Source organism: Phalangium opilio, unplaced genomic scaffold, assembly GCF_054372755.1.
Source record: "Phalangium opilio isolate 3A_F unplaced genomic scaffold, DU_Popi_V2 ptg000056l_1, whole genome shotgun sequence".
Classification (NCBI taxonomy): Eukaryota; Metazoa; Arthropoda; class Arachnida; order Opiliones; family Phalangiidae; genus Phalangium; species Phalangium opilio.
Window position 1 is genome coordinate 5,582,971 of NW_028324175.1, and position 25,486 is coordinate 5,608,456.

The 25,486-nt window shown below is 36.5% G+C and overlaps 3 protein-coding genes across 5 annotated transcripts; all 3 read left to right on the forward strand.

Annotated features, from left to right (window-relative positions):
• The first annotated feature begins 49 nt into the window (after positions 1–49).
• Positions 50–10,405, forward strand: LOC149668184 (uncharacterized). 2 transcript variants are annotated; one of them, XM_089841060.1, is made up of 6 exons: positions 50–383; positions 842–897; positions 982–1,093; positions 1,523–2,224; positions 2,433–3,386; positions 10,303–10,405. In XM_089841060.1, exons 4-6 carry the CDS (start codon positions 1,692–1,694, stop codon positions 10,394–10,396), a joined length of 1,581 nt encoding a protein of 526 aa, XP_089697186.1. In that variant the 5' UTR covers positions 50–383; positions 842–897; positions 982–1,093; positions 1,523–1,691; the 3' UTR covers positions 10,397–10,405. The 2 variants fall into 2 exon arrangements, with proteins under 2 accessions (XP_089697186.1, XP_089697185.1); XM_089841059.1 differs by lacking the exon at positions 10,303–10,405 and adding an exon at positions 4,409–5,101.
• Positions 6,730–7,768, forward strand: LOC149668185 (uncharacterized). Of its 2 annotated transcripts, none has more exons than XM_089841117.1 (2): positions 6,730–6,901; positions 6,963–7,768. In XM_089841117.1, exons 1-2 carry the CDS (start codon positions 6,730–6,732, stop codon positions 7,130–7,132), a joined length of 342 nt encoding a protein of 113 aa, XP_089697243.1. In that variant the 3' UTR covers positions 7,133–7,768. The 2 variants fall into 2 exon arrangements, with proteins under 2 accessions (XP_089697243.1, XP_089697244.1); XM_089841118.1 differs by having other exon boundaries at positions 6,975–7,187.
• Positions 10,385–25,482, forward strand: LOC149668186 (uncharacterized). Its single transcript, XM_089841119.1, has 4 exons — positions 10,385–10,451; positions 22,517–22,604; positions 23,359–23,514; positions 24,820–25,482. Exons 1-4 carry the CDS (start codon positions 10,438–10,440, stop codon positions 24,898–24,900), a joined length of 339 nt encoding a protein of 112 aa, XP_089697245.1. The 5' UTR covers positions 10,385–10,437; the 3' UTR covers positions 24,901–25,482.
• Positions 25,483–25,486: the final 4 nt, after the last annotated feature.

Genomic DNA, 25,486 nt, shown 5'->3' on the forward strand with positions numbered 1-25,486 from the left:
AACAATGAAGCTGCCTTCCCGGAGAAAATAGGAACTCCTTCTAAAAGGAGACAAACAAGCGAAAATCGGTTGGATAAAGTTTTAACGGAGAAAAAGCAAGCTGAAGATAAAATTCAAATGTTGGAGAACAAACTTCATCATATGAGCAAGAATATCATGGAGTGCCAACATCACAAATTTGAAGCTGCTAAAAGCTCATTAGAGATGAAGTTCAAGGGAAAGGAGAATGCGTTAAGGGAAGAGTTGAAACAGCATTATCAACAGATTGCCGAGGCTGAGAAACAAATGAATGAGTTTAAAATCAAGTTTAATCAGGCCCAACATCAGCTTTCCGCTTTGTAGTCATTGAAGGCTGCTTTTGAGAAAGAAAAAGCCTTAAATGTGTAGGTTTTGGTTTGTTCTTTAATATTTAATGATCTAGGGTTGGGACAAGGGTCAGGGAGAATTTCAGGGAGTTTAAAAATGGGGTTGAAATGTTTTTGTGTAGTCAGGGAGTTTAATAATGGGTTCTGAGGTTTTTGGGTAGTCAGGAAATTTAAAAGTGGGTTTTTTAAAGGTTTTTGGGTTGTCAGGGAATTTAAAAATGGGTTTTTGAAGGTTTTTGGATAGTCAGGGAATATTATAGATGGGCTTTTAAGGTCTTCGGGCAGTCAGGGAATTTAAAAGTGGGTTTTAAAGGTCTTTGGGAAGTCAGGGAATTTAAAAGTGGGTTTTAAAGGTCTTTGGGAAGTCGGGGAATTTGAGAAATGGGTTTTATACTTTTTTGGGTAGTCAAGGAATTCAAAAATAGGTTTTAAAGGTTTTGTAATAATTTAATTTATTTCAAATTTCTTGCTCAAAGATCCCTCTCAAAAGAAAAACAGGTTTTAATGAAGGAAAACAGTGAGAAATCTAAATGTAAGGGTCTTCATCTCTACTCTCTAAATATTGCTACGTTTTTAATTGGATTTAATTTATTTTAATTTTAATTGAATTTTCCAGGTTTGGAAAATATGGAAAAATTAATGACTGATTTGAAAAATAAGTATCTGGAAATTTTGAATAAATTGGAGACGTCAACTGCCACAGTTGAGGAGAAAAACTAGGAAATATTGTAAGTTTTAAGTCCTATAATTCCTATGAAATCCTATATTTTTGTTTTGAACTTGTTCCATTTAAGTTCCTCTGAATTTTCAAAGTAAAATCAAATTTGTTATTTTACTTTAGGTTTTTTCTGCATAGTTTAAGCCAAAATAGTATTATATATTAGCGTGTTTTTTTAGTCCTATATTTTCCTATAAAAACACACGGTTTTTTTTTCTCCTATAAAATCCTATAATTCCTGAAATAAAACAAAAATCCTATTTTTCCTTTAAAAAACACTATAAAATCCTATAATTCCTGAAATAAAAAAATCCTATTTTGTATTTTCCCTATAAGGAATTTAAATTTTTGGCTGGGCTCCCTGTTGTTTATTTTTTATTTAATTAATATTTAATTAATATTTAATTATTTAAATGGTTTCCTAATGTTTTCTTTTCAGACGTTTAAAAGAGGAGAATCAACTTCAAATTCACTCAGTTCGAGCTCAATTTGAAGTTCAAAAAGAGAGTTTGGAGTCCAGTGTTAAATCTCATCGAGATAAGTTGGAATCGGGAACATCGGAATTCAGAACCAAACTCAACGAAAAAGAACACGAATTGGAGGAATCGATGGAAAGAGCTCAGTTATTGAAAGAACAAGTGAATAAACTTGAAGTTGAACTTAGCAGTCGTGCAACTAAATTGGAAGCAGTTCAACAAGAATCAAACGAACGTGAAGCCGTCATCAATAACCTCCGAAATAAATACGAATCCGAAACCGCTCACTTTCAAGACGAACTAGAACAAAAAGAACTGAGTTTGAAGCTTCTTCAAACTCAACTTGAGCAATATTCGTTAACCCAGGTACAAAAGACTCACGATTTTGAGGAACAAATATCGTCCCTTACTGCCCAAATTGAACAAAACAACCAAAAACTGCGGGACACCCAACAATTGAAACTTGAAGATGAACATCGTTACCAAGAACAACTTCACGCCAAGGAACTTCAACTTCAAGAAATGTTGAACCAATTACAATTATCAACCGAAGAATTTGCTCAATTGAATAATGAACTCGTGGACACCAATGTTAAACTGGAATCGAGCCAAAATGAGTTGGAATCACTGAGGATTACGAAGTCTTCGAGCGACGATGCCGAAACGTAAGTTTGTTTTTATTTTTTAACATTATACCAAGAAGCGATATCTAGTTTACAAGGGAGAAGGTATAAGATGCCGAAGTATTAGTACGTCATAGCCCTTGTCCCCTTTCAAAATACAAGGGAGGCCGGGCTATTTCGCCTCTCAATAAGTCTTAATTAATTTATTTTACTTATGCATGCATTTCCGTTGTTTTTAACCTTTAATCAGACCAATCGAAACCGAAAGCCAACACCTACGTCAAACTATTTCGGACTTACAATCGGATATCGTTACTTTAAAAGATTCGATACGCGTTAACGAATCGAAAGCCGTTGAACTTCAATCCCAAATCGATTCTTATACCTTAATAGAACAGTCCACCAATGACCTTAAAAGTAAAATAAACCCCGTAATCCCTAATCAATTACCTCTGAACATGAAAGAATCCGCTAATTACGTTGCAGAATTAGAATCTCAACGAGATAAACTTAAATCGGAATTAAATCGTTTGAAAGAAAGTCACGATGACGTATCGGGAAGTAACGCGACCTTATTGGACACGATCCGTGGTAAAGATGACGCGATTACGAAGTTAGAGGACGAGATTAGCGCCTGTCTGTCGTCGATAGTCGAGAAAAATAACTACATTAACGCGTTACAAGCCAGTATGAACCGTGTTCGAGCGTATTTGCAAAGTAGAATGAGTACCGGACGTATTTCTCATCATATGAATAACAAAATTCCAGATTCAAGCGTTTTAGACTATTTATTAAGCGAGTTATCCACCAAAAACGATGCTTTAACCGAAATGCGCAAATTAGTGGATGGTAAAATCGCTTCGGTCGAAAATAAGATGAAGACTTATCAGGATCTACAATATTCAGTGCCTTTAAACGAAAGTTTGCGCAAAATGGAAGGGTTGAAGGCTTTTTTCCAAGAAAGTCTGCGAAGTCTCGCCAATATCAATAAGGAATTGGATGAGATGGAAGGTGCGGTTGCGGTTTCGGTTCCCGAAGATGTTGTCGATAACGCGTGCGGAGATTACGTAATTGCTGCTGATGTTGCTAGCGCCGCCGCTGGTGGTAGTGTTGATAAGAAGCATGGTAATGTTTATCAAGCTATGGAAATTATTTGCGGAAAATTGGAAATGACTCTTAGTACTTTCGAAGATAATGTGGCAAGGTTAGATGTTGCTCAAAATTCTTTTGGTTTTGGTTTTGGGTTTTGTCGAGGGGTTAATCACTATCTGATTAGTGGTGTACTGGGAACTGATTAGGGGTAATCGTTTTAGCACTGGCAACTTGTCAAGGGGATTGGAAGGTAATATTATGCCTTTAGTATTGGTAAACTTACAGCGTGTACACCGATTACGATCGATGAGTGAATGGCCCCTCGGTTTTTCCTAGCCTTTTTTGGGGGGGCAGGGGGCTTGCCAGGGTTCATACAAATATGGAAAACATGGAAAAATCAGGGAAATAAGTAGTTGACAAGAAACTCAATATGGTAAATTTTTGGTAAAATTCAGGGAAATCCGGGAAATGAATAGTTTACAGAAAAATCCAATTTAGTAATTTTTAGTAAAATCAAGAAGTGATATCTAGTTTACTAGGGAGAAGGTATAAATTCGCGCCACATTTCCAGCTTTATCTCCAGTCCAAACGTATAGTAGGTCCGGAGTTAATCCCCGCCGCCTCTAAATTACAGCCATCATCTCATTGGTTCTTGAAAACTCACGTCAGCGTGACGCGAATGACGAAAACTACGCATTTTCCGACTGAGGAGAGGCGAAATAGCCCGGCCTCCTTTTACGTCCCCCCCCTTGTATTTTGAAAGGGGACTGGGACTATGGCGCGCGAATACTTAGGCAACTTATACATTCTCCCTAACAAATTAGATATCGTTTCTTGGTAAAATTTAGGGAAATCAGGTTAAGGTTTGAGTAACATTCATTGTTATTACTCCATGTATGGGGGGGGGGAAAAACCTGGAAAACTCAGAGAAAGAACATGGAAATCGGTTTTCCAAAGGTTGTACGAACCCTGGTTTGCTATTTATTGGTATTATCATGAGTTTATGTGATATGTGTTAACGTCACGTGTTCTTGAACAAAAACGGTTCAAGTATACTAAGCAAAATTACGCCGAATCTGTAGAAACCTCATAACGCGGCGCAAAATCCCAATTAAATTTAATTCACTAATGTAGATTAAAGAATGGCAAACCTTTGGAATTCCCTCTCGAGGAAGAAATATTAAAATTAAGAGAAAGAGTTAAAAACGTCGAAGACGCTAACGACGTCTTGAAAAATTCAAACGCCAGTTTAGAAAATGAAATTCAAATATTCGAAATTGAAATTACAAAATTGAAAAACGAAGTCCGTTACCGCGATGATACGGTCAAGCAATTATCGGCGACTATCGAAGAAATTGAATTAAATTTGGAAGAAATTTTTAAGGAAAAAAATTAAGCCGTTGAAAAAGTATCGCAATTAGAAACCCAAAACTCAAAACTCTCCCAAGAAATAATCGAATTAAACGAAAGAATCGAAACCTGTAACGAAATATAGCTTGGGAGAGCTTTTTTATAGACTAGTGGCGGTAGAGAGGGGCGTAGACTGTGTATCCCTCCATCTGGGCGCGTTCTTGTAAGAGAGCATACTGTGCGCTCCCAGTAGGCGGATGACACTGAGCTAAGAGATAGAAGGGTATGACGTTTGCATACGTAGTACTGCCATTACTTTATACCGTAGCTCAACGGACTGAAACATCGAGCACGCTCGCGCAATTAAATGAAAAGTTAGTTAATTCTAAAATAGAATTAGACTTTTGGATCGATTCGGTTTTGGTAAATAAAAGATAAGGAGCACGACAAAATTTTTAAAATTCAACAATAACTGTTTATTACGAAAAATTAACTAAAAGATTAAAAAGAGAGATTGAAAAAAATAGTTTTTTTTAATGATTGATTTACACGTTCGCACTAGTATTTTAACCTTTGTTAGCGCTTGAAAATTTAAGGTTAATAACTAAGTTTATTGATTACTCCGTGCTTTAATTATTTGCTCACCGCACAATTTAAGTTCCTTTGTAAAGCACAATTATTCCTTAATTAACTAATGGTTTAGATCTGGCGCTAAATTTTCAATCTAAACTCGCACTCGCACTATTACTAGGTACATTTTTACTTAGTTTTTATTCTTAGGGCTTGGCGCGCACTTTCTAGCTTACCCTTTTTCTAACTGCTCATGAGAACTTGCTGTTCAAGACTGACTTTTTTATTTTTCTATTATTGACCAATTCAACTAGTGTGGTACTAGGACGCGCTCTGTCCCTGCGCTCTCTGGGTTGGTTTTTTTTAGTAAACCGGTCGACTTAGTGACGTACCCAGTTTTTTTCCGAAGCTTAAAATTTTCGATGCTTTTACAAGAATGTTGAAAACAACCTCGATCTTAACAGCGCGGAAAAATACTTTTTACAATAAAAAACAAAAGCAAACTTAAAATTGAAAACAACTTGAAAAATAGGCTAATACAAATAAAAAAATTACATTCGCAAGAGAAAATTACAAGGTTTAAAATAATTAACAAAAAAGTCAATTTTTGAGTTCAATTAGTTTCAAATTATTGTTCAAACCTTAAATTCATACTCGAAAAATCTTGATACGACCTCGAATTTGGAGCTCGAAATTAAATGTCTCGAATGGAAACCGAAATTAAATTAGTAGAAATGACCCAAAATGAGATGGTCTTAACGGAAACGTTGCGTGAAACCTCGGCTACAAACCAGAACAACCTTGATGAAATCCAGCGTTTAAATGAAGAGATTGAACAACTCAAAGCTGACAACTCCAAAACGGAAGTAATGGAACAACTTCAAGTTGTTTTGAGCGAGAAGGAAGCGGAAGTTCAATCGAATTCCGAGGAAATCTCCAATTTGAAACAATTAGTACACGATTAAGAAGAGTAAATTGGGAATTTGAAGTTGGCTTCCGAGAAACTTATAGGCGAGTTGACGTTAGCGAGACAGTACGCCGATGAAGTCGTCGAGGAGTTGAGTCGAGCTAAAGACGCGTTGAAAGAAAAGAAGGCCAAGTTGACTCAAATGGAATACGAAATAAACCATCTGAAGGAATGTTTAAATTCAGTTGAGATGCGCAATAAAGATCTTGAAGATAGCGTTCTAGATTTGTCGAATTTGAAGATTGTAGTTCAGGATTTGGAGTTGAAGCTGAAGAAATCTACCGTTCGTGAATCGCAACTCGTCGAGTATAAGGTGAAGTACGAGGAAGTCGACGAATCTTCGAAAAACTTGCGACAATTGGTGGATGAGTTGCAATTAGAGAAACAGAAGTGGATCGCCAAAGAAGGCCAGTATCTGATGTCCCAGAAACAATTGGAACTCGTTAAACAATCGTAACTTGAAGTTGAAGACAACTTGAAGACCCTACAAGAAGATGTTAACGCTTATCAAACGAAGTTGGCCAATTTGGAGAACCAATACGATGAGAAACAACAAACAGTTCGTGAAATGGAATCTAAGGTCGCTGAACTTAAGAAATATTTGGATGAGAAGACACAGACACTTGAGGAACGGTTGGTTGTGAATGAGAACTTGAAAACTGAACTGAACGAAACATTGTACAAGAACGAGCAAGAATCGTTGCAAGTCAAAGTCGAAATCACCAAAGCTCGAGAACCAGGTAAGTTTAACTTTTAATGACGTCCCATTCGTTCCTTGTTTCTTAAAATTATAAAATTTAGGAACATTTTCAGTGGGCGGGGCTAAATCTAGTCAACCCCTAACTCCCACCGCTTCTGCTATGTGGTCGAGTTTGAAGAGTTACGATTCGACTGGTAGTTCTTACGCTACCAATAAAAAAAGACTCTTGCAAGATACCAATAGTGATGATAAAGAGTGCAAGGTTCAATAGGTTTAAGGGCATTCCATCATTTGTTACTTCTCTTTTATGTTTTTTTTTCATATTTTTAAGGGCCTATGTTTGTTTCTAATGAGAGTTCAATAAAGGTATCTTCTTTTCTTAAAATTGAATTCATTTATAGGCCTAATTTATTATATTCAAAGTAGCCTCTTAAAGTTAAGTTAAATCGTGTAATTCAACTTCCTAACTTAATTTTTAACGAAAATATTCAGGTTTGTTCGATTTTTAAGCCTAAACACGTGTAGTTACGACGTTAGAATTTTGGCGCCTTTCTTTTCTTAAAATTGAATTTATTTATAAGCCTAATTATTTATTACGTTCAAAATAACCTCTTAAAATTACGTTAAATCGTTAAATTAATCATTTATAGCTTAATTTTCAATAAATCTATAAAGGTTTGTTCGATTTTTAAGCCTACACGCGTGTCGTTTCGAAGTTTGAAATTTTGGCGCCTTTTATAACGATGTAGTAAGGGGCGCTTTACTCGTTGCAACTTTTCGAATCACTAGGCCTAGCAGACGACGTTTAAAATTAGGCTTACAAAATTAAATTTAAATACTAATTAATTCCGGATTGCCTTCGCGGCTAAATTTAAGAATAGCCCCTGCTCTTCCAAAATGTATCTTAAGGCGCGTTTTCAATCAAGATTTTTTTTGAACAAAAATTAAGGTTTTGCTTCAAACGTAGCAGCGGAAAGCCGAAGCAAAAAATCTTGGTGTTTTCAAACAAGCATCAAATTCAGCTTTTCGTCTTTTCATGCTTTAAACCTTCGAGAAGCAGATATCTAAATGAGTTTGATATTTGCTTCTCATTTTCTTAAAGATTTTGCCGCTCAAAAAGAAAATATCGTCTACACACATGAAAATGTAATTTAAGTCACGCCCACTTGTAATTTTTTATTCTTTTAAAGCTTGTTTGAAAACGATACGAGTTTCAGCTTTTCCGTTCTAATTTTGAAGATTTTTTATCTTCGAAAGCCCGTCAAAAGTTCCCAAAAAAGCCACAGCAAAAAGCTTGGAAAAAGTTGATTGAAAACGGGCATTTATATTATATTTATGTTAAAAAAATATTGAGTATGCAATTAATAAAAGACCCGACACACTTGTGTCTAAAGCGAAAGGCTAATTTCCTATCTTCAAATATAGTTTTGCGGTCAACTGAGTCAGAAATACGATAAAAAGTATTTTCCATGGGGTTTCTAACTTTTTGCAGTGCTTTTTGTTAGAAGGGAATGCGCGGCTCCTTTGACCCTTTGAAGTCGTGAATGGGCGCTTCCGGGTGCGGTTCGCCAGATCGAGGCTTCCTAGTCTTAAAAGAAGCCGATGCGAAAGGCTAATTTCCTATCTTCAAATAGAGTTTTGCGGTCAACTGAGACAGAAATACGGATAAAAGTATTCTCCATGGGGTTTCTAACTTTTTGTTAGAAGGGAAAGCGCGGCTTCTTTAACCCTTTGAAGTCGTGAATGGGCGCTTCCGGGTAGCTGCAAGGCTTCCTTGACTTAAAAGAAGCCGACTTTTTAAATTACTCGTTGAAAGTCGGCAGACTTCCGGCTGCTTGGAAAAGGGTTAATGTTGTCCCTCTATATAAGGGTTCTTCCTTAAACAGATCTGATATGGCGTCCTACCGTCCTATATCCTTATCCTCTGTTTTCTGTAAAATTATGGAATCAATTGTATCTGATTTCATTAATTCTAAATGTATTAAGCCTGGCGTGCTCCCTGAAAAGCAGTTTGGTTTTAGAAAGGGTTTCAGTTGCGTAACGCAGTTAGTCCAGGCTTTCCATTCATGGGCTTCTTTGTTGGACTTACGTGTACCATCTGATGTACATGTCATAATTTTTGACTGGAAAAAAGCCTTTGACTCTGTTCCTCATGATCGCCTCATTTTTAAGCTTTATGGTGTGGGTATTCGCGGTCCTATCCTAGCTTGGGTTGCTGATTTCTTAAGGAATCGTGAACAGAGAGTTGTCTTTCAAGGTGAATTTTCGGGTTATCAACCTGTTACCTCTGGCGTACCCCAGGGATCAATATTGGGTCCTTTGCTTTTTATTCTGTACGCCCATGATCTTCACCTTGGTATTTCCCCTGATACTAACCTTTGGCAATACGCTGATGATTCCTTTCTCTCTCGAGCTGTGCGCTCTATGTCGGACACTGTGTTACTTCAGAGAGATATAAATATAATCGTTGACTGGGGAATTAGAAATCTCTTGTCTCTAAATGTATCGAAATGTTCATATATCATTTTAACTAGACGTCGCAATGTATTTAATGTTGATTATTGTGTATCTAATCAAATCTTGCCTCGGGTCTTTAAATGTAAGTTGCTTGGGATTTTTATTTCAAGTGATTTAAAATGGGCTGACCATGTCTTATATATTACCTCTAAAGCCAGGCGCTTGACTGGTTTAATTAATAGAACTTTTGGTCGTTCAAAAGCAGCTATTATAGCGTTTAAGGCTCTGGTAATTCCTGTTTTGGAATATGGGTCTGTGGTATGGTCTCCTCATTTTCGAAAGGATATTGACTGTGTTGAACGGGTTTTGAGACATTTTACTTCTTATCAATTGAACCAGTCATGGTTTAATAATGTGCAAAATTGCAATAGAGTACAATATGGTGATCGTTTAAAGACACTGAATTTTTTACCTATGTATGCACTAAGACAGTTTTCTAGTCTCGTCTTTTTATACCGGGTAATCTACTGTCATTATACCTTTCCTTTACTAGATTATGTCATTATTAATGAAAGGCATGAAATTTTGACATTTGCCATTGGTAAAGCTAGATGTGATGCACTTTTTCATTCATTTTTTTTCGTGTCGTTAGGGATTGGAATTCTCTCCCAATTGACATAAGGTGTAGTAATACGCTAGCCTGTTTTAAATTTAAATTGTATCAAAAATTTTTAAATGACGATTGTATATTATAAATATTTTTATTCCTCTTCGATTTCATCTATTTAACTATGGTTTTACATGACTATTGGTTTTTATAATTTTCTTTGTTTTAATTTAATTTGTGTATTTTTTTTTTCTTTTTTTTTGTATTTGTCTGGGTCAACAAGCTCTGTACTGGGAGTTACTCCTTTTCTTGTTGGCCTCCAATTTATATATTGGGAAATAAAAATTATTATTATTATTATTATTATTATGCGATAGAGCCGATACTACGTGCATTCCTCTGGTGATAGACGGGTTGGAATTTCGGGGAACGACCTTCAGGGGGGTTACACAAGGACGCTGCATTCCATAAACAGACACAATAGAAGCCGACTATTTCCGGTATGCCTTGAAATGAGGAAGAAGGGGTGAGTTATTTTTAGCCTCACCGTCTATTAATAGCGTGGATCATTAGATTGACCTGGTCTGTACCTTTTCGAAATTATTTGTGATGTAAAATTCGTCATCAGAAGTAAGATGAGACTAGAAGTACTGAGCTAACCAAATTCTTCACTTGGCGAAAGTGAATATTCTTGATAACACACCAACGGGTGGCCCTCTGGTAGCGGTTTCTGAATTTTCCCTCCAAAACGTGAGACGCTCGTGGCGGTAGACGGCCAAACTACGTTCAAGCACCCACGTCCGTGTTCCGCGGCTTTAGGTTTAGGGGAAGGGGTAGGAAATTTTTTGGAACTCGACCAATTTTTTCTCTCTAGTGTAGGCACGATGGAAGCGGCATAAAATCCTCAAATTTGTTCAATAGTGCCTGGATCTACTACCAATGCTAGAGCTCTTTACTTCTAGTCTCATCTTACTTCTGGTAATGCTAGAGACTCGCAGCTCGAGCTAGTTCGAGAACGACAAGCGAGAATTGACTGCACTCTGTTAATTTTGCAGTCCACTAGGTCCTATTCAGTCTGTACTATAAGCCTGTGACAGCGCCAAAACCAGTCGTCGCTTTACGAAAATCTATCTCACGTTTCATCTACCTCATTTCATGACAAGCTTTCAGTAACCAGTGACAAACTTGTAGAACATTTCTTTTTTGCTTTTGTTGACATAGTCCAAGCGTGCCGAGCTTACTAAAGTATACCGCCCATATCTCCAAGTTTGATCTGGCTTTCTCGCCCATAGTTGACGTAGAGGATGACAAAGATAAGGCGAGGAGGTCAATCCGCCCATGTGCAAAGGATGTGCGTCCTAAAACTAAACGTACCGAAAATTGTTTTTACTACCCCCCTATTTTCCCATTTTTCGGCGGATTTTATAAATCGCGTTTCTATCTCCCTCTCTTTCTCCTCTTTGATTTATCCATCGTTACAGGCGCGAATCTTACGAAGTAAATTTTTATAGAAAGTCCGCGGACTCTGAAGTCTTAGCTACTATAGTTCAACGGAACGCTGAAGAAATGATAGCTGATATGTTGTCCGAGAAAGTCGCCTTTAATCCAAAGCCTAGATTGCAAAATTTCATCTTTAACATCATATCTCAAACTGCTTTTGGGTAAAACCAGGAAACGAAACTTGCCGAATATCGTGGGTTTAATCTATTATTACTAAAACTTTAGATTGGACGAGTTAACCGAAGCAGAGCGTCAAATAATGATGAAAGAGTTTGATCTTTTTCACGAGAGTATGACCATTTCCCCCGGAGACTTTTCGCCTATTCTTTATCCGTTTTTTCGCAAGTTTGAAAAGACTATACAAAACGCAGCGGAAGCTGTTGGGGCATTTTTGATGGACAGATTGAAAGAAATTAAGAAAGATTACAATCCTGGTTATAAATTATTTTTATTTAAGAAACAACTAACCATTAAAGGGAGGGTGAAGTAGAAAATCAAGTGATTTTTTTATCGATTCTTCTACTAATTATAAGACCAGTCTGCATAGTCAAACATTCAGGAAATACTTCCGAATGATTTTAAAATTCAAATTAGGTTCAGATTTTAGGGATAATTTTAAAGAAAGTCCTCCGACCAATCGCGTAACGCCTTGCCTTTTTATCAACAAAATTCTCGTGGCACGCTCCATGTCTCGCGCCACGATTGTCACGTTGCGCGCCTAATTTTATCAAATCTCTTGATAAATTTCATTCGACACGGAACGTGCCACGAGAATTTTTTTAACAAGAAGGCAGGGCGTTACGCGATTGGTCGGAGTTCCTTCTTTAAAATTATCTTTAAAATCTGAACCTAATTTGAGTTTTAAAATCATTCGGAAGTATTTCCTGAATGTTTCACTATGCAGACTGGTCTTGTAATTAGTAGAACAATTGATAAAAAATCACTTGATTTTCCACTTCACCCTCCCTTTAAGAGAAATCTATATCTACGTGTAATAACTCTAAATATATATATACTCTAGATGAATTACGTCACTTCACGGATTCCGTGATCGCTTCTGGTATCGAAGCTGCATCCGAGGAATCTGAAAACAAAATTTACTTAACTGATCGCCATCTGCAAGGAATATTAGGCGACCTCTTTTTGGGTATTGTTAAGGCATTGTTTTTAACGCGATAGACCATTTAAAATAGCTGTCTCTTAAACGCTATACTTATGTTTTCGGCTGGTACCGACGCAACTACAACTGCCATCACGTGGGTATTCGAAGCTTTAGCTGCCTTTCCTGAAATTCAGGAAAAAATTCGTGAAGAAATAGACGACAACATAGGTACAAACATTTTCTTAATTGCGTAGGATTCAATAGATGGGTCGCGGGGAATTATTCTCCTCTCCCGTCTTAACGGTCTTATGTTAGGATGAAACTTAAAGGCCAACTTGCAACGAAAAGGGTTCTAGCGAACTGAAAACCGAGCATCGAGACTAAGAATGTAGTGACCGTGCCGATTTTTGAATCCCCGCTGGGGTAAAAGATGGAAGGGTTCTCTCTAACTGAAAATCGTGCAATGTGGTTCTAGCGAACTAAAGATGAACAACAGAAATCCTTTTCATCTTTTTTCCTCTCGAATTTTGCTTTCCTCGGAAGGAAATTCTCTATTGCGATTAACGCATACACAGAATGACGCATAAACATTTAGAGACGGTCCCCATCCCTACTTTAAGAAGGTTCTGTTCGGATCTCAATGGAGCTACGCTTTTCAACACTTAGCCTACCGCTGTAGTTTTTAGTGTATTATCGTTGTTTTAATATCATAAAGAAAAAAATATAAGAAATATTTAGCCCTGAATTCTACACATTTCTATAATTTAGTATAATTTTAGTTAATCAATTTAGAAACTCTGGTCTGGAGAGTTTTAATTTACAATATAATGTTTGAAACATTAATTAGGATAGCAAATTATCTTAATTATCGCTTCCGATTCTATTACGTAACCACACGTATCTAAAGAGAATTTCATCTTGTACAGTGTGATCCATTGTTCTATGGCATTTTGCCTCATGGAATACCGTTTACGAGTTATAATTGGAGTGTTTTACGGATGACCCCTAATTTAGCATTGCCTGTCAGTTTCTTACTTAATTTTAAGCAGTCATCTGTGTAAAACATCTATCACTACACTGCTTCTGCGCTTACTTCTCTGCAGGAAAGAGTGGAATAGTCTATGCACCTTATCTCTAACTTCCTTGTTTCGTGGCGGAGATACTAACATAAACACCGTTTTCAGAACAATTATTGCTAAGCCAATTTGTGAGGCAAACTTTAATTAGTATCTGCCTCAAGTAATTCCTTTGAAGACTTAAAAGTTACCCATTGTTAAGATGAATCGGCTAAGATCTGGCCGAGATTGTGAATTTTCCTCACTAAATACTACTAATTTAGGCTTAAACTTTTCTTTTTATAAAAAAAAAGTTAAATACTCTAAATTTAGATTATTAGCGGTGTATTATCAGCCATGTCTAGTCAGTCACGTGATTTGAACGAAAAGTCACTTACTTAACACCAGTCTTATTTATTTACTTATATACAATACAATTGCCCATAGAGCCATCTGAGTGGTGTAAGCATGAGCAGCGATAATATTAGGCGTTTGCTATGAGAGATAAACAAAATGAGCCTTTTTGGCAGTGGCGCCGCCAGGGGGTCCCATAAATTTCAGAGGGGCCCCGAAATTAGGTTTCCATTGTTGGAACTCCTAAAGTTCCAATAAGGAATTTTTTAATTGTCTTTATAATTTCGTTACAATGTTTAATTTGTAATGAATTTTACATGCTTCTTTCATAACACCTTTAAAAATATCAGTTTAAAATACCTTTAAAAATTGTAGCTTCGAAATAAAATTGTCAAAGTTGATTTATAATGCACTAAAATTTTACGAAGAAAAATATATATAGAAAGAAAACGGTTAAAACCCATGTCTAACCAAAATACGCAAAATTCTTGTAAAGGAAGAGAAGAAAACTCTCCAAAATATTCAGAACGTTATAATATTTGTATCGGAAATGACGTTCTCGCGAAGCTCTGTATAAAGAGTTAAAAATAAGAAAGAGTATATAAAATTTTTGGAAGTTTTGAAATATTTTGAATATCAGCCACATCGTATGATGTACATCATACATCTCGTAGTAGTAGTAGTGTAAAATATTTTGGTTCGTCATTGAAGGGACAGTGAACGGAAGAGAATTGTTGTGAGCTGATATTTTTCGTTCTTTTATACATGGATAGGGATTGTAGTAATAAGTTTAAGCATTGACCTTAAAGCCCTGTTTTCATGAGAGCGATTTGCGAGAAAAATACAGCGATTTGCGAGAAAAAAACCTGAAAAAATCGCGCGAGAATTTTTCTTGCCTGTTTTCATGTTTGCGAGAGCTTTGAGACAATAGCGAGAAAGAGCCTGCGAGATCTATTTTAGCGATATCGCAAACGTCTGTCCGGTTTTGATTTCTTCGCTCTCGCTTCAGCGATTTTTATAACATTCCTCTACGTCACAACTTAGCTAAAGCTAATCAGCCAATAAAACTGAATAAAAATTGTCACGCGCTTTTTGTTAAATTATTTACCAACATTAGGCCTAATTTTAAAAACTGCGGGAAAGGACTTTTTTCTCTTTGAGCGCGTGCAGGATAGAGACGGTTATTAACATTAGGCTTAAGTTTTGAGAAACCATTTAGGGTCAGTATGCATAACTTTGGACACTTTTTGCATAACCTTGAATAACTTCCGTTGCTTATATGTTAGACTCAAAATTAAAAAAGCAATGGAGAGAAGCATTCTTAAGACACATTCTCACAAGTTTTCAACCTTTTAAATGGAATACATTTTTCACAAAGTAGAGTTCCCCAAAGGCCGAATTCGTGCTCAACTTTGGACACTTCTATGTAACTTTGGACGCCCCCTTCCTAACTTTGGACACCCCTTCCTAACTTTGGACAGCGAAAAAAGGGTGACTTGGGGATGCATTAGGCGAATCACAATTGTTAAATAAAACTTCGCAGTCTTCGAATTGAAATTGGCGCCAATTTGTAGTTCTATTGTAGCGCTACGTAACGGTTTTGAGAGATCCGATCCGAATCGAACCGAAACGCGGGGTCGGCGCGGAGAGAATCGCGCCGTCTGCTCTAGCCTTTAATTTTGGCGCGCTGTTTGCCGCGTAACAATTTTAACAAACTGAGGACGTGTCCCTTATTGTTTTAAACTCTAAAAAAGGCTAATATCGCGAGTTAATTAGTGTTAACAAACGGAGAAATCGGCCAGCATGAAAGTGTCCAAAGTTATTTGCCCAGGTGTTTTTAAAGCTGAATATTTCGTCGAATTTCCCGCGTAAGACAGTGTTTAAAATACGGATTATGAAGCCAAAAAGTTGCTCTTTCGAATGGTTTCTAGTTTGTTCAGGTATGATTTCTCTAATTTTCGTCAAACCTTATTTCCCGGGACCAAAGGGTTGACCCCCGTCAAATTTGGCCGTAATTTAAATGGACGAGTTTGGGGAGTGGGCTAATTTGGCTCGTAACGTAGTCGGATGTTATTCTACGACTTTGAAGTATTTTTTTCTAAATTCCTCACATTCTAAGCTTTAAAATAAGCTATTTCATTATCAATTTGATGCATCCAGTAATTAAATATGATTTTTATAATAAAAGTGTCTAAAGTTGCAGCTGTCCAAAGTTAGGCACACTGACCCTATATATTTCTTTATTTTTTTATTACAATCTTAAATCTGTCGGAAGAAAATGCCTACGAATAATGAATATTTCAATCCTTTTATCGAACCTTTGAACAGCATAATTAATCAAATATAAACCTGGGAATGGCGGTAATGTCAAATTTTCATCTGTGTTGAAGCTTTAGATACTACTAACCAACGTTTCATAATGTCGCTCGGATTTTCTGGTTCCCCTCACTGGGTGAGCCCACCATCTACTTTTTGTTTAAACTGTTAATTTCTGTTTAAACTGAATAAAATTTGCAAAACCAAAAGCTTCTTTCTCAGAAGTAGATCCTTGAATTTATGTAGAACCGCCTTTTCATATCGGCTTAATATGTTTAAAAATCGGACGTGAAATCACATTCTTATAAAAAACCCTCTTCATGAAAACGAAAAAGTACAAGCGAGAACTTGAACTAAGTCTCGCTAAAATCTTGTAGCGATATCGCTGTTTGGAAACTCGCTCTCATGAAAACGGGGCTTAATTGTCAAGTGAGGTTAATGATTGTGAATTGTGTTTTACGTTTTCTCGATACATCTAAAGCGAAAGAAACGATTATAGGATTGCCTTAATATAATAGAAGGTGTTAAAATCTCCCTTTTAAATTTCTGTCACCCGTTGACAATAAGGATTTCAGGCATTCAATCCCGCTCCTCTATTTAAACATTGAAGGAAATCGATGTTAACTTTAAATGCAAAAGCAAGTATACAGGGTGTTTCTGGAAAGTCTGGCACAAATAAACAGGCATGTTCCTTGGGTCAAAAGGAGTCCGAAAGGTCCTATGACGTTTTGGGGTAAAGCGCTCCGTTGCGACGTTATGGGCTCTCAAAAGTAGGCCGAAAAACAAGGTGATTTTGTAGAATTATAGCACTAGTATTGTGGTTTTGATCCAATTGTTTTCGATTATTGAGCATAAGGCAATGACGAAATAAGTTCAAACCTAGTGGAAGACCGTGAACGTGTTAAACGGCCAAAAGCGTTAATCCCTTTATTTTTATTAATGATTGTAATTAAAGGTAAGGAAAGTAGCTCAGATATTGGTTACTTGTTTGTTCAGATGTACTGGTAACTGACCAGTCTTTTATTCTTTATTTGAATTAGACTCATAACCTTTACAATAATTCGAATGAACCCCATTACATTTACAATAATTCGAATCGAACCCATTACATTTACCATAATTCGAATGAACCCCATTACATTTACCATAATTCGAATGAACCCCATTACATTTACAATAATTCTAATGAACGCCATTACATTTAAAATAATTCTAATGAACCCCATTACATAAATTTACAATAATTCTAATGAACCCCATTACATAAATTTACAATAATTCTAATGAACCCCATTACATTTACAATAATTCTAATGAACCCCATTACATTTACAATAATTCGAATCGAACCCCATACTTTTACAATAATTCGAATGATACCCAATCAGGGGCGGACTGGCAAGCTGCACAACCATCTGCCACCGTTTTAAAAAGGGCCCCCAAGCCGATCCCTAAAATGAGAGGGGTGTATGTCGTTATAATGCACAGGGCCGTCGAGAGAGGGGGGCAGTTCGGTACTTTTTCCTCGGGGGCCTGGCCGGGCCTCGACCTTGGTTAATTCTAGTGAATAATGGTTGTAAAAATATAAATATAAAACTTAAAAATAAATTTATCTTCAACTAGAGCTTAAACAGTAAAATTCAAAAAGTGATGAAGAGTAGTAGTTTTAAAACTTTAGCCTTCTCTTAATGTGCTCTCAGTCCCTTGTTTTCCCCTTTTATCACTAAGCATGAAAGTAAAATATAATCGGAGGTTTAAGTTTTGTTTCTCTCGCGATAGGCCACGGAAAAGATTCAACATCTTCTGGGCCATCGAGAGAAGGGGGCGATTCGGTCCATTTTCCCGGGACCCGTACCTCTCGGGGGGGGGGGTGTAACTCGTATCAGCAATTCTCGGAAGAGCAGTTCTCGAAATAGCAACCGCGATTCCAAAAAACAGCGGCGTTAAACAAAACTGCTCTTCAAGAAATAGCAGCTGCTAATTTAGAAATAGCGGCTGCTATTTTGGGAAATAGCAGTGTTAGTCTTGAGTTTTGAGCATTTCTTAACAATACAGTTATGTTCGTTGGTTTTTATGTTAGTTTATTCAGTGATCATTTAATCAGTAATGTGACCTAATTTTTTAAAAAAGGCATATTATTATTTGGGAAGTCAATGAAGATAAACACAATAATTTAGAAAAGGCGTAACATTGGTAATGTGGCATATTTTTTTTGGAAAAGGCATATTATTATTTGGGAAGTCAATGAAGAAAAACAAAAATATTTTGGAAATGGCGTAACATTGGTAGTGACCTAACTTTTTTTTGGAAAAGGCATATTATTAATTGGAAAGTCAATGAAGATAAACAACAATATTTTGGAAAAGGCGTAACATTGTTACACTATTTCCAAAATATAACTAACCTAACTCAAACCAATCGAAAAAAAACCCTTAAAATCCCAACCCAACCCAACCTGGCCTGACCTAATACTATTGAGTTCAAATAATCAAATTTAACCAAACCAAATTATCCGTATCTGGCATAGTTCTATTTGAGTTCATATAACCCAGCCTACACCATAATAAATAACTATAGTTTTTCGCATCCCCGTTTTTCTGCTCTTTTGAGAACTGCTGTAACGGTACGCCACGTTTACGAGAACAACTGTATCGGTAACTGCTGCAACGGGTAAACTGTCATTTCGGGAAAACTGCTATTTAGGGAACCGCTGTTATGAGGACCGCTATTTAGGGAACCGCTGTTATGAGGACCGCTATTTAGGGAACCGCTGTTATGAGGACCGCTATTTAGGAAACCGCTGTTATGAGGACCGCTATTTAGGAAACCGCTCATGTGAGGGCTTCCCCCTCTCGGGGGCCCGACCGGGCCTCGACCTTGGTTAATTCTAGTGGGTAATGGTTGTGAAAATATGCATATAAATATAAATATAAATATAAAACTTAAAAATATATTTATCTTCAACTAGAGCTTAAACAGTAAAAATAAAAAAGTGATGAAGAGTAGTAGTTTTATAACTTGAGCCTTCTCTTAATGTGCTCTTAGTCCCTTATTTTCCCCTTTTCTCACTAAGCATGAAAGTAAAATATAAACCGATTTTAAGTTTTGTTTCTCGCGGGATAGGCCAAGGTATAAAAGTTGAGTTGAAAACAATAAGACTACAAAACTATCTCTTTCCGCTTTATAAATGATTAAATGAACATTATCTTCTGAGATGCCATTTAAAAATGTCCGATTTATGGATACGTAACTATTTTGAGTTAGTGAAGGACCAATTTTGAAATATGCAAACCCCGAAAAGGAGGGCCCCTATTGACTGGGGCCCCACTGCCAGTGGCAGTTGGGGCCCTATGGCCAGTCCGCCCCTGTACCCAATTACATTGTTCTACAAAAATTGTTCAAAATGGGCACCATCAACGTTTAAGCAAACTTGCGCGCGTACGCCATGAAGCACGTTAAGGTACACACATTTAAGCCGTCTGTAAAAAACCTACAACTTCTGACGTTGAAAACTACTCTAATGTTTAGACCACCACAGCAGGGGAAAAATTCGAATTATTGTAAATGTAATGGGTTCAATTCGAATTATTGTAAATGTAATGGGTTCAATTCGAATTATTGTAAATGTAATGGGTTCAATTCGAATTATTGTAAATGTAATGGGTTCAATTCGAATTATTGTAAATGTAATGGGTTCGATTCGAATTATTGTAAATGTAATGGGTTCGATTCGAATTATTGTAAATGTAATGGGTTCGATTCAAATTATTGTAAATGTAATGGGTTCGATTCGAATTATTGTAAATGTAATGGGTTCGATTCGAATTATTGTAAATGTAATGGGTTCGATTCGAATTATTGTAAATGTAATGGGTTCAATTCGAAATATTGTAAATGTAATGGGTTCAATTCGAATTATTGTAAATGTAATGGGTTCAATTCGAATTATTGTAAATGTAATGGGTTCAATTCGAATTATTGTAAATGTAATGGGTTCAATTCGAATTATTGTAAATGAAATGGGTTCGATTCGAATTATTGTAAATGTAATGGGTTCGATTCAAATTATTGTAAATGTAATGGGTTCGATTCGAATTATTGTAAATGTAATGGGTTCGATTCGAATTATTGTAAATGTAATGGGTTCGATTCGAATTATTGTAAATGTAATGGGTTCGATTCGAATTATTGTAAATGTAATGGGTTCGATTCGAATTATTGTAAATGTAATGGGTTCAATTCGAATTATTGTAAATGTAATGGGTTCAATTCGAATTATTGTAAATGTAATGGGTTCGATTCGAATTATTGTAAATGTAATGGGTTCGATTCAAATTATTGTAAATGTAATGGGTTCGATTCGAATTATTGTAAATGTAATGGGTTCGATTCGAATTATTGTAAATGTAATGGGTTCGATTCGAATTATTGTAAATGTAATGGGTTCAATTCGAAATATTGTAAATGTAATGGGTTCAATTCGAATTATTGTAAATGTAATGGGTTCAATTCGAATTATTGTAAATGTAATGGGTTCAATTCGAATTATTGTAAATGTAATGGGTTCGATTCGAATTATTGTAAGTGTAATGGGTTCAATTCGAATTATTGTAAATGTAATGGGTTCGATTCGAATTATTGTAAATGTAATGGGTTCGATTCGAATTATTGTAAAATTAATGGGTTCGATTCGATTTATTGTAAAATTAATGGGTTCGATTCGATTTATTGTAAAATTAATGGGTTCGATTCGATTTATTGTAAAGGTTAAGGGGTTCATTCGAATTATTGTAAAGGTTAAGGGGTTCATTCGAATTAATATTGTAATAGTAATGGGGTTCATTCGCATTATTGTAAAAGTAATGTGCCTAATTGAAATAAAGAATAAAAGACTGGTCAGTTACCAGTACATCTGAACAAACAAGTAACCGATATCTGAGCTACTTTCTTTACCTTTAATTACAATCATTAATAAAAACAAAGGGATTAACGCTTTTGGCCGTTTAACACATTCACGGTCTTCCACTAGGTTTGAACTTATTTCGATCATTGCCTTATGCTCAATAATCGAAAACAATACTAGTGCTATAATTCTGCAAAATCTCCTTGTTTTTCGGCCTACTTTTGAGAGCCCATAACGTCGCAACGGAGCGCTTTACCCCAAAACGTCATAGGACCTTTCGGACTCCTTTTGACCCAAGGAACATGCCTGTTTATTTGTGCCAGACTTTCCAGAAACACCCTGTATATTGATGGTATATTTCTAATGGTCTTAAGGGGGAAGTCTAGCGATTTGAAGTACGCAGATAAGCCACTAGAGGCAGCACTTTACATTTTTGTTTTGCCTAACCGAAAATATAGATGGCTCGAAAAATCGTCTCTTGAGAAGGGCGGTTTGGGGGAGGTGCGAAAAATATCATGTCTAAATAAACTTCATGGGGACAGTCTAAGCTGCTAATGCAGGCGAAACTATTTCTATGGAACCAAAATTATGAAGGGTAAAACTGTCGAACCCTTCCTAGAAAAAGCAGGGAAGGTTAATCCCTAACAGGACAAAGAAGATGGTTTGGGGTTTTGAGAAATAGTTGGTATCTATCAAACCATTTGAAGGGTTGAAACTATGCATTTACGACTTAACAATGGAGTTTTATTTAAAAAGAAGTACTCTCACAGAAACAAGGAATATAATATTTTTGCCTTATAGAAATGACAGATTTCATAGTGAATACCTGTTAAATATAGTTCGATTTGTCCTATAAATCGCGCATGTATACGACGGAAAGTTAACCGAAAATATCTTCTTCACTCTTATTAGTGTTTCAATTTATGGTTAATTCTGTTTGCCTTAAGTAATAATCCTGTTAAAGGGAGAGTGAAGTGGAAAGTCAAGTGAGTCTTTATCGATTCTTAAACCAGAAATAATATAAGAAACCTCCCTACCGGAAGGGAGGTTTCTTATATTACTTTTGCTTAAACCAATTATAAGACCATTTTGTATAGTGAAGCATACAGAAAATATCTCTGTTTGTGAAGAGAAAAGCAGGGCGTTACGCGATTGGTCAGAGGTCCGCATTTAAAATTATCCATAAAATCTGAACCTAATTTGAATTTTAAAATCATTCGGAGATATAACCTGTATGTTTCACTATGCAGAATGGTCTTATAATTAGTAGAAGAATCGATAAAAAAATCACTTAATTTTCCTCTTCACCCTCCCTTTAAAGAGCTCTGCGTTTCTTACTATAGTCATTTTAATGGATACAGTTACGAGTTGGTATTGTCGAATGAAAGAAGTTTCGGATTCAAGAAACGCGGCAAATGGTTCGGAGTCGTAGGAATGCTTCAAAGAAAAGTAAAGATGAATTTTACACATCTCACTTACACACAAACCCCAAACCAAGAAGCGATATCTAGTTTACTAGGGAGAAGGTATAAGATGCCTAAGTTTTCGCGCACAATAGTCTCAGTCCCCCTTTCAAAATACAAGGGGGGGGGGACGTTAAAGGAAGCCGGGCTATTTCTCCTCTCCTCAGTCGGAAAATACGTAATTTTCGTCATTCGCGTCGCGCTGACGTGAGTTTTCAAGAACCAATGAGATGCCGGTTGTAATTTAGAGGCGGGGATTAACTCCGGACCTACGTTTGGACTGGAGATAAAGCTGGAAATGTGGAGAATTGATACCTTCTCCCTAATAAACTAGATATCACTTCTTGCCCAAACCTTTTATTTATTATGTACAAGTTGTCACTGTCTCTCACATATTGCATTATTTATGGAAAGTTATATTTCACCAAAAAAATTTCTTAAAATCATTTAACACTCCTGTATAGTTATTCCAAATTCTCAAAGGTTATTTTACGGCATTTAGTTCAAAGAAAAATAGTTTTAAAAACTTGACAAATTAAGAATCTTTATTATTTATTAAAAGTGGCTTTGGGTTGACCATACATTTTAACCATTGCTATATTTCGTGCCTTTGTGTCATCATAAAAGAGACGAGCTCAGACCTGATAGGCTTAAACGTGACCCCTGGTGAAATCTTATCCGATTTTAACGAAACTTGTCTTAATTTAAAGAGAAAATTACCTTCTACTTCAATGATTTAGGAAGTTAACTTCAGCATGACGCTTCAGAACAGCTTCCCAAGAAGTCTAGTAGTGGATTTTGTCCATCCAGATGTCAACGAGAAAGCCACCTTCGTTTTGCGCGCTCCGCTTCAATTGCCAAGAGCCTTGGCACTAATTAAACCATTTAGCTTGGAAGTAATACACCAGTAAAGGCGCTCGAAATATCATAGGACGGACGCTGGCAAAAGAGACTAGTGCGTGGTAAGCTTTAGTGATCCAAAAGATAATTTAGTCCTAAAGAGACCTAATAAAGAGTTACTTTTTCCACTGGAAAATTAAAGGTGAGCTTAAGAGAGTACATCTCATCCAGACCAGAGACCACCTAACCCATGGACAGAAAAATCATGTTAAACCCGCGTTAACAAATGGCAATGCGTAGCACGCGCCCTCACGCGTCTAACGACCGCAATTTATCGCCAAATGCCCCGTAAAGAAAACATTGTCTGTAATAGTTCGGGATATATTTAAACAGATTTTATAAACAATACCAGAGTGATATTTACAAAACTAAATTGATAGATCGCTTATGAATCTTTAATGAGAGAGAGAGGCTAAAATAAATAAATATTGAAATTCAACTTAATGTTATAATGTAGTCATATTTTCTCCCCATATCGGTGAAGGGAGACCTCTAGTCCTCAAAAAACCAAAATGGCGCGAATTTTACTAGGGTTTGGTGAAAACTTCCTACCTACGCCACCACAGCGCTAGTGTTAGTCGTTGCTCTAAGCAAACCTAGCTCCCTATTCAGTTTGCCTGTCCATGGGTTAGGTGCATGGTCTGAGATCTCAATTTACCCAAGTCCATCTTGAAACAGTAATTTGAAATTTTTTAGTAACTTTGTCGTACCAGAAAATAAACTGATTCTAATTTACCTCCTACACTAAATACATTAAGCAGTACTAAGAAATTCGAACGATCCAAGATTACTAATCTCCTGTTGCTCGTGCCGTGACTTGCTTGTCGCCACCGCGTCTAGTTTTTCCAAGGATGATGGGGGTAGGATTCGAAATCTGAGATAAATATAGGCGCGCTAACTGTGGAACGACCCAGTTTTGGTGGGACGCCAAAAATGGGGAGGAATAGTCGGACGCATTGGTAATTGGCTGAGAAGGGCTACAGACGAACCAATTACAATTGAGTCCGACTATCCCCCCCTTTTTGGCGTTCCACCCAATCTGAGCCGTTGCACAGTTAGCGCACCTATTTCTATCAGATTTAGCATCCTCCTCCATCATCCTTGGTTTTCCATAGGAGCTAACAACTGGCTAGGGGGAAGAGATAGTCTGACGTCACGCAGCCCCTCTCTGGTTAGAATTTTTCGCGTAGAATACTGTTTCCAACCGTTAGGGGTGTGACGTTTCAGGCTCAGAACTGTTAACTCCCTATAGTGTTTGAAAGATCCAGGCTAAACAAATTTCTTTATTGTACCTTTGCTAGGTATGGATTTGCATTCTGTGCCTGTTTCCCGCTATAAAATCATCAGTAATCACAATCATTTTTGTATGTAATCAAAGGTAATCAGAAATCTCCGATAATAAATGGAAATCATGTGAAATCTTGAGAAAATCAGAAATAATCACATGATTTACTTGTAATATTTTGTAATCACCTCGGAAATCACACATTTCGTGAAATTACCACACATAATCAATCGAGGAACTCGAAGATCTAAAATAAAAATCGTAATCAGTTCAGATAGAAATAATTACTGTATTCATCGTAATTCACGATGAATCCAGTGGTAATCACGGCATTCACCAAAAAATCAACAGAATTCGTTGGAATTCAAACAGGAATCACAAGTAATCTGCGGCAATAACGGGAAATCAGTGTAAAGATTATGGAAATCACCGAAAATAATCCCAATCACAGAAATCAAGGAATTCGTTCAGTAATCAACGGAATTCACATCCAGAAATCAGCTGTACAAAATTTTGGCGAATGACTAGCCCCTCGCTCAGAGGCAATTAGAATCACGCGTCGCCTCCACTTTCCTTACTGTCTCACTTTTTGTTATCTCATTGTGTTTATGTTAATTATAAATGTTAAACTTTTTCGAAGCCATAGTGTAACGTTAATAATTAAATTTTGTTAAAAAGAAGAG